This window comes from Neolamprologus multifasciatus, chromosome 3, assembly GCF_963576455.1.
Source record: "Neolamprologus multifasciatus chromosome 3, fNeoMul1.2, whole genome shotgun sequence".
Taxonomy (NCBI): Eukaryota; Metazoa; Chordata; class Actinopteri; order Cichliformes; family Cichlidae; genus Neolamprologus; species Neolamprologus multifasciatus.
The window spans coordinates 34,386,700-34,404,120 of record NC_140441.1 but is presented as its reverse complement, the minus strand read 5'-3'; the positions used below and the strand labels follow the sequence as shown (position 1 = coordinate 34,404,120).

The window sequence follows — 17,421 nt, the reverse complement described above, 5'->3', positions numbered from 1 at the left end:
AAATATTTTGTACTTGTAAATCAGTTTCTGTGACACAGATGTAAAAATATATAAATGCTCCATAATTTTAATTTCTATCCATCATCTTGAACACTGACTATAAATGTGTTCACGTCATTATTGTGTGATTTGGTTTCTTCACGTGTCTCCTTCAGTGCAAATAAAGGACTGTTGGAGTGTGTGCTGTGTGTTTTTTCTGAAGCATGTATTTCCAGCTGTTTGTCTCCCCTCTGCACTTTAGTCTTTCTTCCTGTCATGTCTGTGTTTGTCCACCAGGTGTCTCCCTCAGCTCATTTTCTCCAAATCAGAAGCTTCAGATTTGTGGAGACGCTCTGCCTGCCAGACACAGCTCAGGGCAAAGAAACACGTCTATCCTCCACAATATACAGGCCTGAATCATTTAGTTTTATATTTAAATGTATAAATGATCGAATGTGAAAATACTTTTCATATGAAAAATAATATTAAATGTCAAACATTAAGTATTTAATTTTTGTTACATTTTAAAAGTTCAAACCTCAAACACATTAAGTTTACAGTCATATATGATCAAGAAAATCAACAATCTCACATTTCAGAAACTGGAACCAGCTTTAAATGTGACTAAAATAATGATAAAACAATCAATTCTCTAATCATTGACTAACTGATGAATCACTGCAGCTCCAATATATTGTTGCATTTGACAACCCACTACAGCAACTACAGAATAAAACCACTAACCAGACTGATGACAGATTTCAAACATGCTGAATATGAAGAGTAGTATCATTTAAACTCACATGATTATCAGCCAGAAGAACAAATTCAGATTTATATTGATGTAAGGTATATAAATGTAAGTACAGTTTGAATCAGTGCAATATTATTTTCACACATCAATGGACCACTGAACTTCTCAGCTTCTAAAATGTAAAGCCTCATTTAGAACATATAATGTACATATAATGGTCAGGGATCAACATGAACCTGTCTTCTCTATTTGACTTTAATCAACTCTGCAGTGCCTCCGTAATCAGAAAGCCAAAGTCCAGAAACACAAAGTCCAGCATAGAGCGGCTGAGTGAATGTGGTCTGGACTCTGTGGAGGAGAGTCATGGTTTCAGAGACGCTGTAGAAAGACAGAATACCTGCTCTGTGATCCAGGTACACTCCTACTCTGGAGGACCGAGGACCTGAGAGGACAGTTTGGACTTTGTTGTGAAAAAAAAAATATCTGTATGTGTCACAATATAATGCCCAAGATTTGTCATTGTTTCCAAATCCACATTTATAGATGTTCCCTGCTCTGCTGATATTCTTGTATGCGACTGCTACCCAAACTCCTCCCCCTCTCCACTCCACCTCCCAGTAACAACGTCCAGTCAGACTCTCTCTACTCAGGACCTGATGTTTTTTAGTGAATCTGTCTGGATGATCAGAATAAGACTGTTGTTGTTCCATAAATGTTGCTTTTCTGTTCCCTTCAGATAATAACACATGTGTGTTTGCTGTGTTTGGATCCAGTGTGATTTCATGTGAATGTTTTAAGAATCCAGCTCTGGTCTTTGGCTCTGTTTGTGACAGTAAAACATCCACATCAGTGACTGTCAGTGAGATGTTTGTCCATTCCTCTCTCAGAATGTCCTGTAGTTTATCTCTGGTCTCTGACACAGCTGCTGTCACATCCTCAAAGTAGCTCAGAGGACGAATATTGATGTTGGATGAGTGTGTAGACTCACTGAGTGCTGACAGTGAGGGGTAGTTGTGTAGAAACTGGTTGTGATCCTCTGTGTGTGAGAGCTGCTCCAGCTCGCCGTCTTTCCTCTTCAGCTCAGCGATCTCCTGCTCCAGCTTCTCCTGAAGCTCTTTGACTCGACTCACTTCAGTTTCCTGCTGGGATCTGACCTGCTGCTTCACATCAGAGCTTCTTTTCCGGATGAGACGGATCAGCTGAGTGAACATCTTCTCACTGTCCTCCACTGCTTTATCAGCAGAGCCATTGATGGCCTCCACCTCCTGTTGAAGCAGCTTCACATCTTTCTCTTGCTCCTGGATTCTCTGCTGGATGTTTTGTCGTCTCACCTCGAGCTCCTTCTGCTTCTCAGTCCTTTCTGCTGCAGCTGGGACTGTTTCATGGCCTTTATGTTCATCCACTGTGCAGAGATAACAGATACTCTGCTGATCAGTACGACAGAAAATCTTCATCACCTCATCATGACGAGAGCAGATGTTCTCCTGGAGCTTCTTGGAGGGGGCCACCAGCTTGTGTTTCTTTAATGGAGCTGCATCATAGTGAGGTTGGAGGTGTTTCTCACAGTAAGAGGCTGGACAAGATAAACAGGACTTGATGGCTTTCAGCTTCCTCCCAGTGCAGACATCACAGGCCACATCTTCAGGTCCAGCATAGCAGTGATCGGCTGGAGCAGCTTGGAGTCCAGTCTTCTTCAGCTGCTCCACTAAAGCTGCTAACATGGTGTTTTCCTCCAGGACAGGCCTCGGTGTGAAAGTTTTCCTGCACTGAGGGCAGCTGTGGATTCCCTTCCTGTCCTCTTCATCCCAGAAACATTTAATACACTTCATGCAGTAGCTGTGTCCACAGTTTGTAGTCACCGGATCCTTCAGTAGATCCAAACAGATCGAACAAGAGAAGGTTTCTCGGTCCAGCTGAACTCCTTTCTGTGCCATTTCTCCTCTCAGTGTCAACAACATGTTTCTGCAGTGAATGGAGCCTGTCAGCTCTTACACGTCACCACATGTTGGTTACACCCATCTTCAAAGTGCAGATCTGAAGGGGAGGGAACGAGGAAACACGTGGACAGAGAGGAGGTGCTGTGTTTAAGAGCAGGAAGAAGAGGGAGGGTTATCAGGCTGTGCTTCACTCCAGGAAGAGGAGCAGTTTGAGAGCAATACTGTGTGTTTAACCCTTTTTTATTTACTGCTCACATCAACTTTTAAGCTTGTTAATACTTTCTTCTATATAAATAAACTTCAGTTTAGAAATGTCAGAGTTCTCACTGAAGTTAACAAACAGTTATTCAGTTTCAGTCAATGCAGGAGGACAATGATCCTAAACATACAGATAAGGCAGCCACTGACATGATGCTTATGTTGCATTTAAGTTTATGTTCATTTCAATTGTTTCTCTCCCTCAAACACCATCAGAGGTGAGAGGGTGCAGCAGGTGTAGTAGTTGGTAAATGAGACAGTAAACAAATTAAAGGTTTTTCAAACACATTCAGCTCCACAAAAATGTGATAAATGTTTGACAGGAATAAAAAGAAACTCTGATCCTTCTTTAAAAGTATTTTTCTGTTATTATGGTCGAGTTGATCACACAAAATCTTCTTGAGCAGGGACGTGGCTAAATACAGGTATGTGAGAACGACTCAATATTAAGGTCTCCAGTGACTGACTGCAGCTTTGTAAATGTGACCTGGAGATACTGGATATTAGAACTTGGTGGTCTGTAACAGCAGCTCACTAGTACAGGTTTCACAGGAGGAAGCTGGACCTGTAACCACAGAACCTCCAGTTGGATCTACAGTCACAGCAAGAATCAGCATCTGCACATTTATCATCAAGAGCAGCAGGGGGCGCTGTTACACACAGAGGCAGGTTCTCTCCCAAATGTGTCCAGAACAAGAGCTGAGCAGCTTTTTCTGTGAGTCAAAGTATTTCTAACAAACTACAGCAGATCACAGAGCCTGTGTCAGCTCAGCTATCAGAATCAAACAGTGAAGCTGACCTGTGTAAGTCAGCAGGTCAGACAGTATGTTAATGAGGGGAAATCTACAAAGCAGTAATGAACTTTTCATAAACCACATTTAATACAAATCTATGATACGTCCATAAGTCTGCACAGTCTGAAACCTCCTCACATTTCAGCCCTCATTTCTCATCATATTGTAATCTACAGTTATTTATGGTTCAGTGAGTTTTGCTTGGAGTTTCCAGCTTCTGAGAGCATTATTTACATCACTGAAGTATTTATGATTCCCCTGGTATAAAAAAGCTTCACAGTAAAATCTCATCTTTGTAACAGTCACACTGAAACATGTTTACTATACTGCATGATAAAGACAGCTGAACACGACGTCCCCAGAAACATGTTTTATTATCAGAAACAGACAAAAAGAATCAGCTTTCCTGACCTACAGTTTGATGGTTCAAAAGCACGAAGGACAAAAAATGTAAAGAATTGAAATGTAAGAAATCTGTCCTCTCCTCATCCTTCCCACCACCCTCAGGGTGACCTTCATTTTCTTTGCTCTCTTTACCTTCATTATCCTCTTCATCGTCTTCTTGCTCACTGTCTGCTACATACACACACACACACACACACACACAAACACACAAACACACACACACACAGACCTCTACATCAAGAAGAAGATATGAGCCTCTTAACCTGCTCACAGCCTCATACTATTTTTAACATCAGAGGTCAAACCAGGTCACCAAGGATCGCCATAACAACTGTAACTAATACCAGAATAGGTCAAAGGTCAGAGTTGTTAAAGTGGTTAAATATATGAAATACTCAACAGTGTGTCAGAGAGCAGGGAGCAGCTATCAGTCTGAGTCATACACTGAGCAGTTTGGCAGCATTCATGGTTTTATTGACACAGTTATGATCAGTTTGAAGTGTTGCAGCATGTTCACTCCTGCTCTGCATGTTGTGCAGTTACTGATGTGTTAAACTGTGTGTGTGCAGGCTGTGGCTCTGTTTCACTTCCACAGTTCAACTACAGAGGGCGCTAAAAGGGTCCAGGTCATGTTAGTCTAAGTGCCTGAAAAGAAGTTCAGTTTCCTTCTTTTTAAGATATCCAGGCTGAACTTCACGACAACAATTCAAGTGTCTACCAATGAGAGTTCAGGATACTGTGACTGATCTACGACGGGGTGGTAAATACATCAGAGGGTGACCTCAAGTGTTTTTATGTCTAGTTAACAGAAAGAGTAGGAGTATAAGCCATGTTTGCTCAGCAGCAGCTTTATATTAAAGGTTGTAGCTTTAGTATTTTAGCTTTTATATAAACCCCTGTTTCACCCCCTGCTATGTGCCTATTGTGAAGAGGGAAGCTGTGACCACTAGAAGTATAGTAGTAGGTGGTCAGAGGAGGCTTTAGTGGAACTACAGGGTTGTGTTGAGGTGACAGACTGGGAGACACTCTGTGAGCCTCACGGTGAGGACACCAGTGGGCTTACTGAGTGTGTCACTCACTACATAACCTTCTGCACCAGCTCCATTGTCCCAGCACGGACATTATTTGTTACCTAAATAACAAGCCGTGGGTGACTAAGAGTAGTAATACAATGGCACTTTTTTTGCCCCCCCACCCCACACCCCCCACCCCACACCTTCTTTATAACATGGACATGAGACAAACCACCTAGGCAAATGGTAGGGGGGTGTAGTAAGGATGTTGGCGGGAAACAGGACCTCCAGAGCAGGTGTCTTTTGTCTCTTCGAGAACTCTGGGAAGTAGCAAGGGAGTGTTAACCTTAAGGTGTGAAACAGGTGTGTACTGAGGCTAGACTAATTTTATAAATCTGACAATATCTCAGCTTGCTGCGATGCATGCAATTTATTTTAAAAACGGCACAAGTGGGAATTTCTTCTGAATGGGTAATGTCGGCATGTTCACAAGCGTTTTATTTAATCAATCCCCCTAGTTTTAATTTAACTAGTTTTTTCACACATCTACTGGGTTTCTTTCCAGGGTTGATGCGATCATTTTATTTAAAAATCGGGATTTCGCAATGTTGAACTAAGAATGAGACAAACCACCTAGGCAAATGGTAGGGGGGTGTAGTAAGGATGTTGGCGGGAAACAGGAACGTCAGAGGACCCCACATTCATCTATTGGAGGACTCTGGGAAGTAGCATGGGAGTGTGAACCTTAAGGTGTGAAACAGCTGTGTACTGGCATTGTTCCTGGAGATGGTATTTAATTGAGAGCCATGCGGGGCTCAGGGTGAACTCTGCATTCGTCGCGACAACACCACTTTCTTTGAGATCATCAAAACTAACATCGTTCTTTATAACATGGACATCTTAAACGGTAAGTAAAACAAAACCTATTATTGTATTTTTAAAAGTGTTATGTTAACATATTATAGGATATTCAAACTATCTTTTTCCTAAAACAAAAGCTTAATTTTCAGGAGTTCGGGAGAACGGCACAGCACCCTTTTCTTTAGAAACGGGGGCTTTTACAGATGGAACAACTTCTCTAACAGGCACAAGGTGTGTACAGAATTACGCGATTTTTAATCGTATGTATGTTTTAAGCTTGCGATTGTTTTAAATTATATAATAACAGAGTTTTTCTTTGATTTGTTCCAGGGTTAACAAACTGAGCAGGAAAACATTCAGACACCGTGACCACAGAGCCCATCCTTACAAAAGGTATGTATACAACGGGTGTATAATTGTGTATTTTAAAAAAAACAGCAAATGGGTTTAAACAATTCCAAATGTTCTAAAACCGACCGTTTTACACATACAGAGCCACGCCAGAGAACCTTATGTGCGGAGAACCAGGGCCGTCAGGAATAACGCACACTACAAGGTAAGCATAGGTATATATAAATTAGATAAAAAGAGATAGAGAGGGAGACACGCTTATTCTGTTTGAAATGGGTACATGTATAAATGTTTTAACACATATCTATCTTCACAGACTGCAGCACAGTACCCCTCCTCATAATGATCAGGACACCGTACTCCAGACGTTTTTGGAATGTTTAAACAGTATCGACCTCCCAGAACAACAAAAACCTGGAGCTTTGTGCAACAGTGGAGAGTCAGAAGCGATCTTCATCAGCGGTCCTGCAACACCCCCGAGTGAGTGCTTGCCTCGTGATTTCTCTGATGTTTTTGAATACAGTATATCAGATTTCGATCTTGTTCATATACCCACCACACCAGAATGTGTCAGAAATAGCATTGATTCACACATAGATTTTGAAGACGACGGTATAACAGACTCTCAAATATCAGCGGCGTATGATGCTTACATGAAGGTTTCAGACGCTCAACCTGTTGAACAGAGTCATATAGCTTCATTAGTTGATAAATTATGTTTGATTGAAGCTAGACTCAATCAATACCACCAAGAAGCACAGGTACAAAGGCAACAGTTTATCAAATTCATAAAAAAAGTGTGTAGTACATTAGACATCATCTGCAGCAAAATTTCAAGTCCCTGACTTTTAAAATCCAGACCATGGACCCTCCAAATAAATTATTTAAGCATAATAACGGAACCTCCACTCCTGTTAGATGTTTTGACTTAGAGACTTTTATGCAGTGGGTTGAAGAAACAGATAACAAATTAGACGATATTATAGCTAGACTTAATAGTGTGCCTGCATCAGCCTCATCTGATACACATCCTTGTCAGACTGTTCCTACGCCTGCTATTGCTGATGGGGCTATTGTTGTTGTTAATAATAGTGATAGTACATCAGGTGTTGCTCGGACCACTGTTGTTACTGATGCTAACCGTATTGCTGCTGCTGCTGGTGTTATTGAGTCTGTTACCGCTTCTACTAGTACTACAGACACACATGCGTGTCCGGGCACTGCTGCAACACCACACACCCCCTCAGTCATTGTAAATTTCTCACAAAGTGATACTATCGTGATTGAGCCCGTTGTGCAATCTGGATCTGGCAGGCGCTCCCAGCCACACATTAGAGAGATACCTAATTTTAATGCTCGCGAATTGCGTGAGCGCCTTGATTTTAGGGGTATAAGTCTTGATCATCCAGAACAAGTACCTGCGCGAGTGTGCGAGTGCTTAGCCAATGTGGTAGACCGAGCTGTGGCTGGATCTCAACAGGGCAGCGTTCTAAACGTGGTCCTGCGTGGCCCCTCGCTGGCTTCAGATGTTCAGGCTGTTTTAAACGCTGATGATCGGTATGATCCGGAGCTGTTTCTCGATCGAATTGCACAAGTTATGCAGAGTAATGATGAATCTATCGGTGATGATGAATTAGAGTTTATTGTCACGGTAGCTCAGAACAGTAGTGGTGGGGCTCGCTTAAGACTGGCACAAATCCCATATGATGAGATTCTCTCAAAGAAAGGCAGACATTTATACACACCAAACAACACACACAACAATTTGTGCTTCTCCCTATGTATAGCACATTCATTAAACTCATCAGCCTCTGAGCTAGAAAAACTCGCTACAGCTAAACGGATGCATGCTGAAGTAGGTCTATGTGACACACAGCAAGTATCATTCACCGATGTCAGTAAATTTGAGAAGCACTTCAACATTAAGATTGTAATCTATTACTACACAGAAGGGCGTAAACGCCTGGAATGTTTTTTCACACATGAAGAGCCAAACACAAACACGTTGATGATGTATCTCCATAATCAACATTACCACATGATTTTAAACCCAACCGCTTTTCTTGGTGCATCCTATGTGTGTAATTTCTGTTACAGTACATATAATACAGCATTACACCATAGCTGTAAACATAGATGTAACACATGTTATACACTCTGTCAACACCACAGGGGTCCCACAGTGAAATGCAGTGACTGTAACCGCATCGGCAAATCACAACACTGTTACCACCAACACAAATTACCAGAATTAAAACACAACATGATCCCCTGTGATAATATGAAACATTGCATGCACTGTGGCACCACATATAGAGAATCCAAGAAATCGCCACACAGATGTGCCCAGCCTAGATGCGAGCACTGCCGCGAGCCTAAATTACCCGGAGACTCCGACCATCAGTGTTTCATACAGCCTGTTGAAAAACAGAAGCCTAGCGATAAATACATTTTATATGATTTCGAGACTAGGTACCACAACGGTAAACACGAGGCTAACTTTGTGTGTGCGTCTGATCTGAAGGGCAATAAGTTCACATTTAACACATTAAAGTGTGTGGAGGCGTTTGTGCAACATTACAGACGCCCAAGGTTTCGTGGGTACACTTTCATAGCACATAATGCATCTGGCTTTGACAACTACATACTCCTCGAGTACTTTGTCAGACAGTGCATAACACCTAGTGTCATAATGAGCGGCAGCCGTGTGATTTTGATGTATGACAGGGACTATGACCAGCGATGGATTGATTCGTTCAGCTTTTTGCCCATGGGCCTTGCCAAAATACCCTCTGCTTTAGGTTTTCAAGACCTGCAGAAGGGCCATTTCCCACACAGGTTTAATACGAGGGATAATGAGCATTATGTGGGCCCGTACCCAGACCCCTCCTTCTACAGCTATGAGTACATGTCTGAAAGCGATAAGGTGCGATTCATGGAATGGTACCAGGTTGCCTCACAGAATCCGTTTGATTTTCAGGCTGAACTCAGGCGTTACTGTGTTAACGATGTTGATGTCCTGCGTAAAGCATGCAGCATTTATCGTGACACGTTACTGGGTTGTACACAAGTTGATCCATTCATGTATACCACCTTGGCTGCATTTAGTATGGGTGTGTATAAAACGCTGTTTCTGCCTAGAGACACGCTCGCTCTCACGTATGACGGGGCATACGTTGAGCAGAATAAGACGTTTTCTAACGTCTCTATCGAATGGCTTCAATACGTGTCCCACACCACCAACAAAGTGGTAAAACATGCTCTCAGAGGAGGCGAACAGAGGGTTGGACCGTATTTTGTGGACGGTTTTGACCCCACAAGTAATACAGCTTATGAATTTGCAGGATGTTTTCACCACGGCTGTGTTAAATGTTACCCCGAGAGTGAAGTTAATCCTGTCAGCAAAGCATCCTATGGACTGCTGCATCGCATGTTTTGTGACAAAGTTGATGCACTGAGATCACAACACAGTGTGAGCGTAATAGTGATGTGGGAATGTGAATGGGCTGCCTTGAAGCAGACAGACCCTGCAGTTGTGGCTTTCATGCACACATACAGAAAGCCAGAACGCATGAATCCCCGAGACGCTCTTTTTGGAGGTCGCACAAATGCTATAAAGCTGTACCACAAGACTGGTTGTGATGAAAAAATATTTTACTACGACTTCACCAGTCTCTATCCCACAGTGCAGTCTAAAAAAGACTATCCTGTAGGACACCCTCAAGTCATTTACACCAACTTTGACAAGCTAGAAAATTATTTCGGCTTTGTTAAATGCACAGTGCTCCCCCCTAAGGGTCTTTTTCACCCCGTCCTTCCCTACAGGTGCCACGGAAAACTGATGTTTCCACTCTGCAGCATGTGTGCTGAAGACCAAAACCAGCATACTGCATGTGGGCACAGGGACAGTGAGCGGGTGTTGAAAGGCACTTGGGTCTCATTTGAGCTTGAAAAAGCTGTTGAGAAGGGATACAGGGTTCTTGCTATTGATGAGGTGTGGCATTTCCCCAATAAGACCGACACATTGTTTAAAGACTATGTGAAAGCCTTCCTAAAACTCAAACAGGAGGCCTCGGGGTATCCTGAACACGTCAAGACACCTGACGAACAGAAGAAGTACATAGACGAGTATTATGAGAAGGAGGGAATAATGCTAGACCCATCCAAGATTTGTGTAAATAAAGCTGTTCGTAACTGTAACAAGCTGTTGCTAAACTCGTTATGGGGTCGTTTCAGCATGAGGTCAAATATGGCATCATCTGAGCTCATTACAGACCCTTCCAGATTTAGCCAGCTAATGTTTAGCGACCAGTACGATGTGCGTCAGTTTTGTTTCATCTCTGACGACGTCGCAATGGTGCAGTGGCGGCATGCTGATGGTAGAGCTTCCCGTGTGAAGGACGTTAATGTCTTTGTCGGGGCCATGACCACTGCACACGCCAGACTCATGCTGTATGATTTGCTAGACAACTTGCAGCAGCGCGTGCTGTATTGTGACACGGACAGTGTCATTTTCACAGCACGCCCTGGCGAGTGGATGCCTCCTCTAGGTCCGTTTCTGGGGGATCTCACAAGTGAATTAGACTGTGGAGAGGGTGGTGTGGAGGATTACATAGCGGAATTTGTTTCCGGTGGGCCAAAATGCTACGCGTATCACACATCGCTGGGCAAGACCCAGGTCAAATGTATAGGCGTGACACTGAACGCACTAAACTCAAAAGTTGTCACCCACGAATCCTTGAAAGGTTTAGTCCACAAGTTTGTAACCAATCAGACATCAGACGCACACCTAGTTGCCGTGTCTGATAGCATCAGACGCGATAAAAAGAAGCTTCATTTGAAGAATAAAACCATTGTGACAAAAGTTAAAGTTGTTTACAATAAGCGCCGTGTGCTCCCAGACTATACAACCGTACCTTATGGATTTTAAATTAGAACAGGGGTTTGACGCCCGGTTGCAGCACCCGTTCAGTATGGTGGTCAGCGGTCCCAGTAACTGCGGCAAGACTTTTTTTGTTAAAAGCATAATTGAAAATTCTTCCAGGATTATATCATGCAGCATTGACAATATTGTATATATATACTCATGCTGGCCATTATATGACCAGCTTCTTAAGATAAGAGACATAAACTTTGTTAACGGTATACCTGAATCTCTTGCTGATGACACCCTTCTTCCTGCAGAAAAGAACAATTTGTTAATTATAGACGATGTAATGAACGATGCAGCTAACAATTTAGAAGTACAAAATGTGTTCACAAAGTATGTGCATCATAGGAATTTGAGTTGTATATATCTAGTTCAGAATTTGTTTATTCAAGGAAAATCCAGTAGAACCATTTCCTTGAACACTAACTATCTAATATTGTTTAAAAATCCGAGAGATAAATATCAGGTTATGCTTTTAGGTAGGCAAATGTTTCCGGGTAATACTAAATATTTTATAGAAGCGTTTAATGATGCCACATCCACAACATACGGGTATCTTTTAATAGACTATAAAGCTAAGACCCCGGACTATTTAAGACTCAGAACAAATTTACTATCAGAGCGTCCGGTTGTTTACATTCCAAAACAAAAATCAGCAAAGAGGTGAAAGGATGTCATCACGCATGCGGAGGAATCTGTCTCTGTTGGAGATGATATACAGGGCTCCTCCTACTCTACGCAGAGTTATTATTAGTAATTCAAACTTAGATTTTATCAATGCGCTGTGTGAGATAGCCTTTAATGTATTGCATGGTAACATACCACTGACCAATCAGCAGTACAAACAGCTGAAAAAGAAAAAATCAATAATCAGACTGATTGCAGACAAAAAAATAAAAACTTTGAAAAAGAGAAAGACAATCAACCAATCTGGAGGGTTTTTACTGCCGCTATTAGGGGCTGCAATCCCTTTCATAACCAGTCTGATAGCAAACAGGTGAAAATGGAACATGTGCAAAAGATGTTTTTGGTACCCCAACACCAGTTGGACTTAATAAAGCAACAGCAGCAGCAGCAGCAGCAGCAGCAAACAGGCAGCATCAGACAACAGTCTCAGAACGAGTTGGACAAGGAGATGTTACAAGTGTTACAAGATTCTGACATAGATGTGTATGAGAAGGCTAAAAAATACAGCGATATTCTCCAAAGATACCTTACCCTTGTGAGACAAGGTGCCCGTGAAAAGAATGTATTGTCTTTATCATTACCTGAACAATTTAACAGGGATGTGCAACCCCAGTCGGCGGACACATCGCCTGTTCATGGTGATGCAGGGGTGAGGGATCTTGTTGCGGAGAATGTTTTAACACACATACCTAAAAGGAGTAGGAGGAATGCAGAACTTATTCTATCAGCGGTGAGCCGTTCGCCACACTTGATCTCTTACAACGACAAAGGCGAAATTGTTGTTGATAAACACACCATCCCTGGTTCACACATTTATGATCTAATTAAAGGCGTCACAACCACACACACACCCTCTGAGGGTTTGAGACCTATCGGCTGGACAGAGTTTTTAAAAGCTGTCTCAGATTTAAACGTACCGTTATCAGCCATATCTAACACAGGCATACGTAAGACCATCGCCATGTATAAAACCGATCACACACTGTCTGAAGACCCTGGTTTTTTAAAACACACACCAAAAAAGATCACCCCTGGTGGACCGCTGCGACATAGTACACTAAAAAAAATAAAGAATAAAAAAAACAAATTAAAGGGGGGTCCTGTAGAGTGGTTGGATTTTTGAATTCAGGTTTTTTCTTATTGCACCTGAAATTGTTTTTCTGCTAAAAATATTTGCTGTTTGGTGTTTTTCTACTGTAATGTTTTTTTTCACTTATTGCTGCTAAATTGTTTTGTTTTGTTTTATTTTATTACTGTTAAATATATTATGTCTTTATTACTGTTAAATATATGTTTTTCTTTTTTATTACTGGTTAATGTTTGATTTCTTTTATTTATGTTTAAACAATGTATGTTGTAAATCTATATATTTATATACGAGATTTGATAATAAATACCATTGACTCGATTATCATGCTCTCATGTTGTTTTTATTATTCTCATTAGTACATGTCAGTATCCGCATTGCACACACACGTAATCACTGCATACAGCAACAGGTTGTATGTTGTTGACAAATCGACACACCATAGCATCATTACAAATTAAATCAGACCCATACATGTTAAGCAGACGCTCATAAGATACACCATTTTGCACATGATATAAAAAAAATACACAATGTTGACCGCATGTGATGGAGAAGTCGTTCTGCACTTGTTTTCCTGAATATAAAACAGTGGAACAGTTTTTTAGAAGAAACATCTTTATTGCTGGGGGAAAACTGTCTAACGAGTGACCAAAACTATCAAAAAAATAACCGCGTCTGTCTCTCGAAATATAAACAGCGAGCCAATGTTCCCCGGGCATCGTAGAAGGGTGGGTGTTTACAATACCCATAGCAGGGAGTCTTTGAAGCCGTTCAGTGGTTAGCTGATCATAGGCTAACACGCCTAGGAAATGTGTGTTTTTATTGATAATGCTGCCGATCACGGCTGATAGTTCTATAGTGTTCATGACCGTTTTTGTCTCAATAGTAGTCCAAGAGCACCTGTCTCATGTTAGATATTTCAATGACTGAATCAAATACCGAATAACACAAGAGGTTCACTGTACGGGGTAGTGGATTTCTGAAACGGGTTTCCAATCTCACGTTCCCAGTTTTAATTAACGACACATTCCCTGAATGTCCTTCGTCAGCTTCCAGATTGAAACAGAATAAAGTGTAGCCGTTACCAAAGTCAGCACGTGTAATAGCTAAGGATCTGTCCTTTAAATGTCTTCCTGTGGTTTGTATCAGCTGGTAAAATTCTCTGGTATAGTGTTTTCTCTGGAAATTGGGCTGGAATGGTTTAGCAGGATAAGCCTGACTATCAGCATATAAAGACATAAATTCTATATCGCAGTTTTCAAAATGAAATGGATTACGCTGGTAGGAGCCAGTGTATGCTTCATTGTCTATAAATGCAATGATCACAAATTTAGGTATCCTACCCATAAATAAATTGTCATTTGTTGATATTCTAGCCCCTGCAGGTATGGAGAAGGTCTTTAAAGACACTCTGTCTACCGTGTATTTTGCGTTTGCATGGTGCAATGCCTTGCTGTGTGCAAGTCTGACGGTCGGTGATACACTAACTTTCTTGACAAAGAGACTGGCTGAGACAATTTTAACTCTGTATGCATTGGCATCCGCTGTCATGAGAGCAAATTCGTCTTTAGAGCGCACAAATTTCAGCGACAGGTCGATTCCATTAAGTAACAGTTTTTCTTGAAAAAACAGGTCTGCATGTACTGGTGCAATCAATTCAACAATACTGCTATTTGCTGTGTAGCCACCTCTGGTCACCAGGCCCTGGTTCTCTCCTTCTATAGATGTGTCATTCATGTGTGATGATGTATCCTTACAGAATAACCCGGTGCTGAACTGTGTGTCTAAAGTGTCCTTATTATAATTGATAAGACATTCTATCACACCTCTGTATGGATATGTGTTGGATGATTGACTAATGAGCCGGTCTCCCAAATTAACATCAACTTGACTAAATATGCTGCATCCAGGATAATTAATAAATCCTACATTAGCGTCCCTAGCCAGGTTTGAGCCATCAGCGTTTGTGATTCTCACACGTGTGTAGATATATGAGTCATTTAGATCCAGGTAATCTTCACCGGACGATGAGATGTAAAACTCGATCGGCCCTCCATCAGTGATTGCAGATACAGGTGGGATTTCGATAAATGTACTTTTCTCAATGCTAGTCTGTGTGTAGGGAACAGTAAACAGGTCCAGCTCTGTTTTTACACATTCTCCAGAATGACTGTGTAACAGTGCCATTTAGAATATGTCAAACGCTGCAGTTTTAGAACGACTGGTTCTGGGTCTTTTCACTCTGCGTGGCGGTGTCCGTTTGCTAGCTCTCCTGCTAGGTTTTGTGGTTTTACGCTTTTTAGACAACGGCTGCCCTGGGGGTGGGATCTTAGATGGTCTGGGCGTATACACATACAATCCGCTACCGTCCTGCTTAGTGGTTGAGGGTCTGGTTATGTTGGTTATGACATCAGACACTATGCCCGATGCGGCTGTTTTTAGGTGTGGTTTGACTATGCTAACTCCTTTTTTAAACAGTGGTACAGCAAATCTAAACAAGCTGCGGAACAACCCACCCAGCCCTGACCCATATTGCGTACTGGTCCCAACATACCCTCCGAGCTCTCCACCAGCCTGTGATAAGTAGTATTTTACATATTTTGAGTCATCAGTGCTGTAGACGGCCATCCTTTTTTTTTCAAAAATGGTGGGTTATCGGTCGGAAGTGTAACTTGACAAACACCTTGCCGTATAAAAAGGGTATGTGTTGATTTCGATCGTCTTTCAAATCAATTTCTATGTCGTCGATCAATGTCTTTGACACAGGTGTGTAGTGTGGGCTGTCAAATTGTAGAATAGGCAAGCGGCGGTCATCGTCCGTGATATTTATAGCTCTTAATAGCCTCGCGTGGGCGTCACCCACAAGCTGGTAATCAACGATATCTGCATAAATAAAGATGTTATATTTTCCCCCGTATATGTCTGCGGGGTGCGGGGCATATGTGTTTTTATAATGAAGTACAAACGGCTCTCCTGTTTTGAATCCTAGGATTTCCGCCAGTCTCCCTCTAAATGTGAGAATAGTGCCCCTAGGTCCCATAACACAGGCATGGTTAGTAACTGTGTTGTATTGCATTTTAAGGTCTCCAGTGGTTTGGTACTGCTGACATTTAAAATTAAATTCTTTTATTATCTGTTCCACAGATGCATAATGACCCACAGACAGTTCGATCATGGTTACGGCGATGGTTCCATCTTTGACTGGGTCTTGAATTTCCACTTGCGAATCTGATTGTGGAAAAGACATCCATATGCGTGGGTACTGTATCTCTATAACAGCAACCTCATACGGCTGATCCAAAACAATAGGTTTTGCTAGCTTTGTTCTAAAATTAGATATCTTATTACCCGGGTAAACATGCGCCGAAGCATTCGAGAAGAGGCTTACATAGAAGCCTGCATTGTTGTTGTTCTTTTTATTCATGCTTTCTCCGTCTATGCTCAGTGTTGAATGAATGTGTGTAGAGCTGCGTCATCTGAGTTAATTACGCCTCAACGATGTCTTTTTCTGGAATCCACGAATTAAAGCTGTCGGGCCATCCTAGCCATTTCACTAGCACATGCTTTTTCCGACCCACTTTTTTTCTAGCCAATATGTTTTCAATTTTAAATGTTTTGTTTTCATCAACAACCACACGTCGTATCCTTTTCGAAACTTTCCTCTCAGTTTTGATATTCGTACAGTGTCGCCAATATTAAATTTAAAGCACAGTTCCTTCTGAGGCCTTGTTTTGTACAGCGCGTTAAAGACCGACTTCTCATTATCCTTATTCACCTCTGCCGGAGCCATTTGGATAGATCTGTGATAAGCATTGTTATATGCTTGTGTGAGATCTGGTATGACATCTACATATCTCCGGGAGTTGGCTGATGTTAAGTACTTCCACATTCTGCCCTTGAAGCTACGATTGAATCTCTCGACAATACTGCATTTAACCTCGCTAGCTGTTGAGAAATGCTTGATATTATATCGCTTCATTAGCTGTTTAAAGGTTGTATTATAAAACTCTTTGCCTTCATCTGTTTGTAGTTTCACAGGGATCCTACCCTCACTAAGTATATCCTCAAAAGCAGCTGATACAACATTCGCTGTCTTGTTTGTTAGGCATCTAACCCATGCGTATTTTGAGAATACATCTATACATGTTAGCAGATATCTCACATTATCATTATCTGCCACATATTCACACATGTCAACCAGATCGGCTTGAAACTGTTTGTCGACCCCTGTCACCAATACTCTATTTCTGGGGAAATGGATCCTCACAGGTTTATGGAGTGTGTAAGTGTCGTCTTGTTCTAAATAATGTTTGACCTGAGATATTGGAGGTGTTACACCTGATGCCTCCCCTGCCGCTATAC

The 17,421-nt window shown here is 41.7% G+C and overlaps 3 protein-coding genes across 4 annotated transcripts in view; 1 reads left to right on the top strand and 2 right to left on the bottom strand.

Moving 5' to 3' along the window:
- LOC146522737 (protein NLRC3-like) overlaps positions 1–17,421 on the bottom strand; it is a 77,692-nt gene that overhangs the window by 37,616 nt on the left and 22,655 nt on the right. The gene's annotated exons all lie outside the window — the stretch shown is intronic.
- On the bottom strand, positions 945–2,691 carry LOC146522740 (tripartite motif-containing protein 16-like). The gene has a single exon (XM_085153524.1). It carries the CDS (start codon positions 2,689–2,691, stop codon positions 979–981), a length of 1,713 nt encoding a protein of 570 aa, XP_085009650.1. The 3' UTR covers positions 945–978.
- Positions 6,000–11,440, top strand: LOC146522739 (uncharacterized). Its single transcript, XM_085153477.1, has 4 exons — positions 6,000–6,232; positions 6,332–6,394; positions 6,495–6,557; positions 6,669–11,440. Exon 4 carries the CDS (start codon positions 7,215–7,217, stop codon positions 11,280–11,282), a length of 4,068 nt encoding a protein of 1,355 aa, XP_085009603.1. The 5' UTR covers positions 6,000–6,232; positions 6,332–6,394; positions 6,495–6,557; positions 6,669–7,214; the 3' UTR covers positions 11,283–11,440.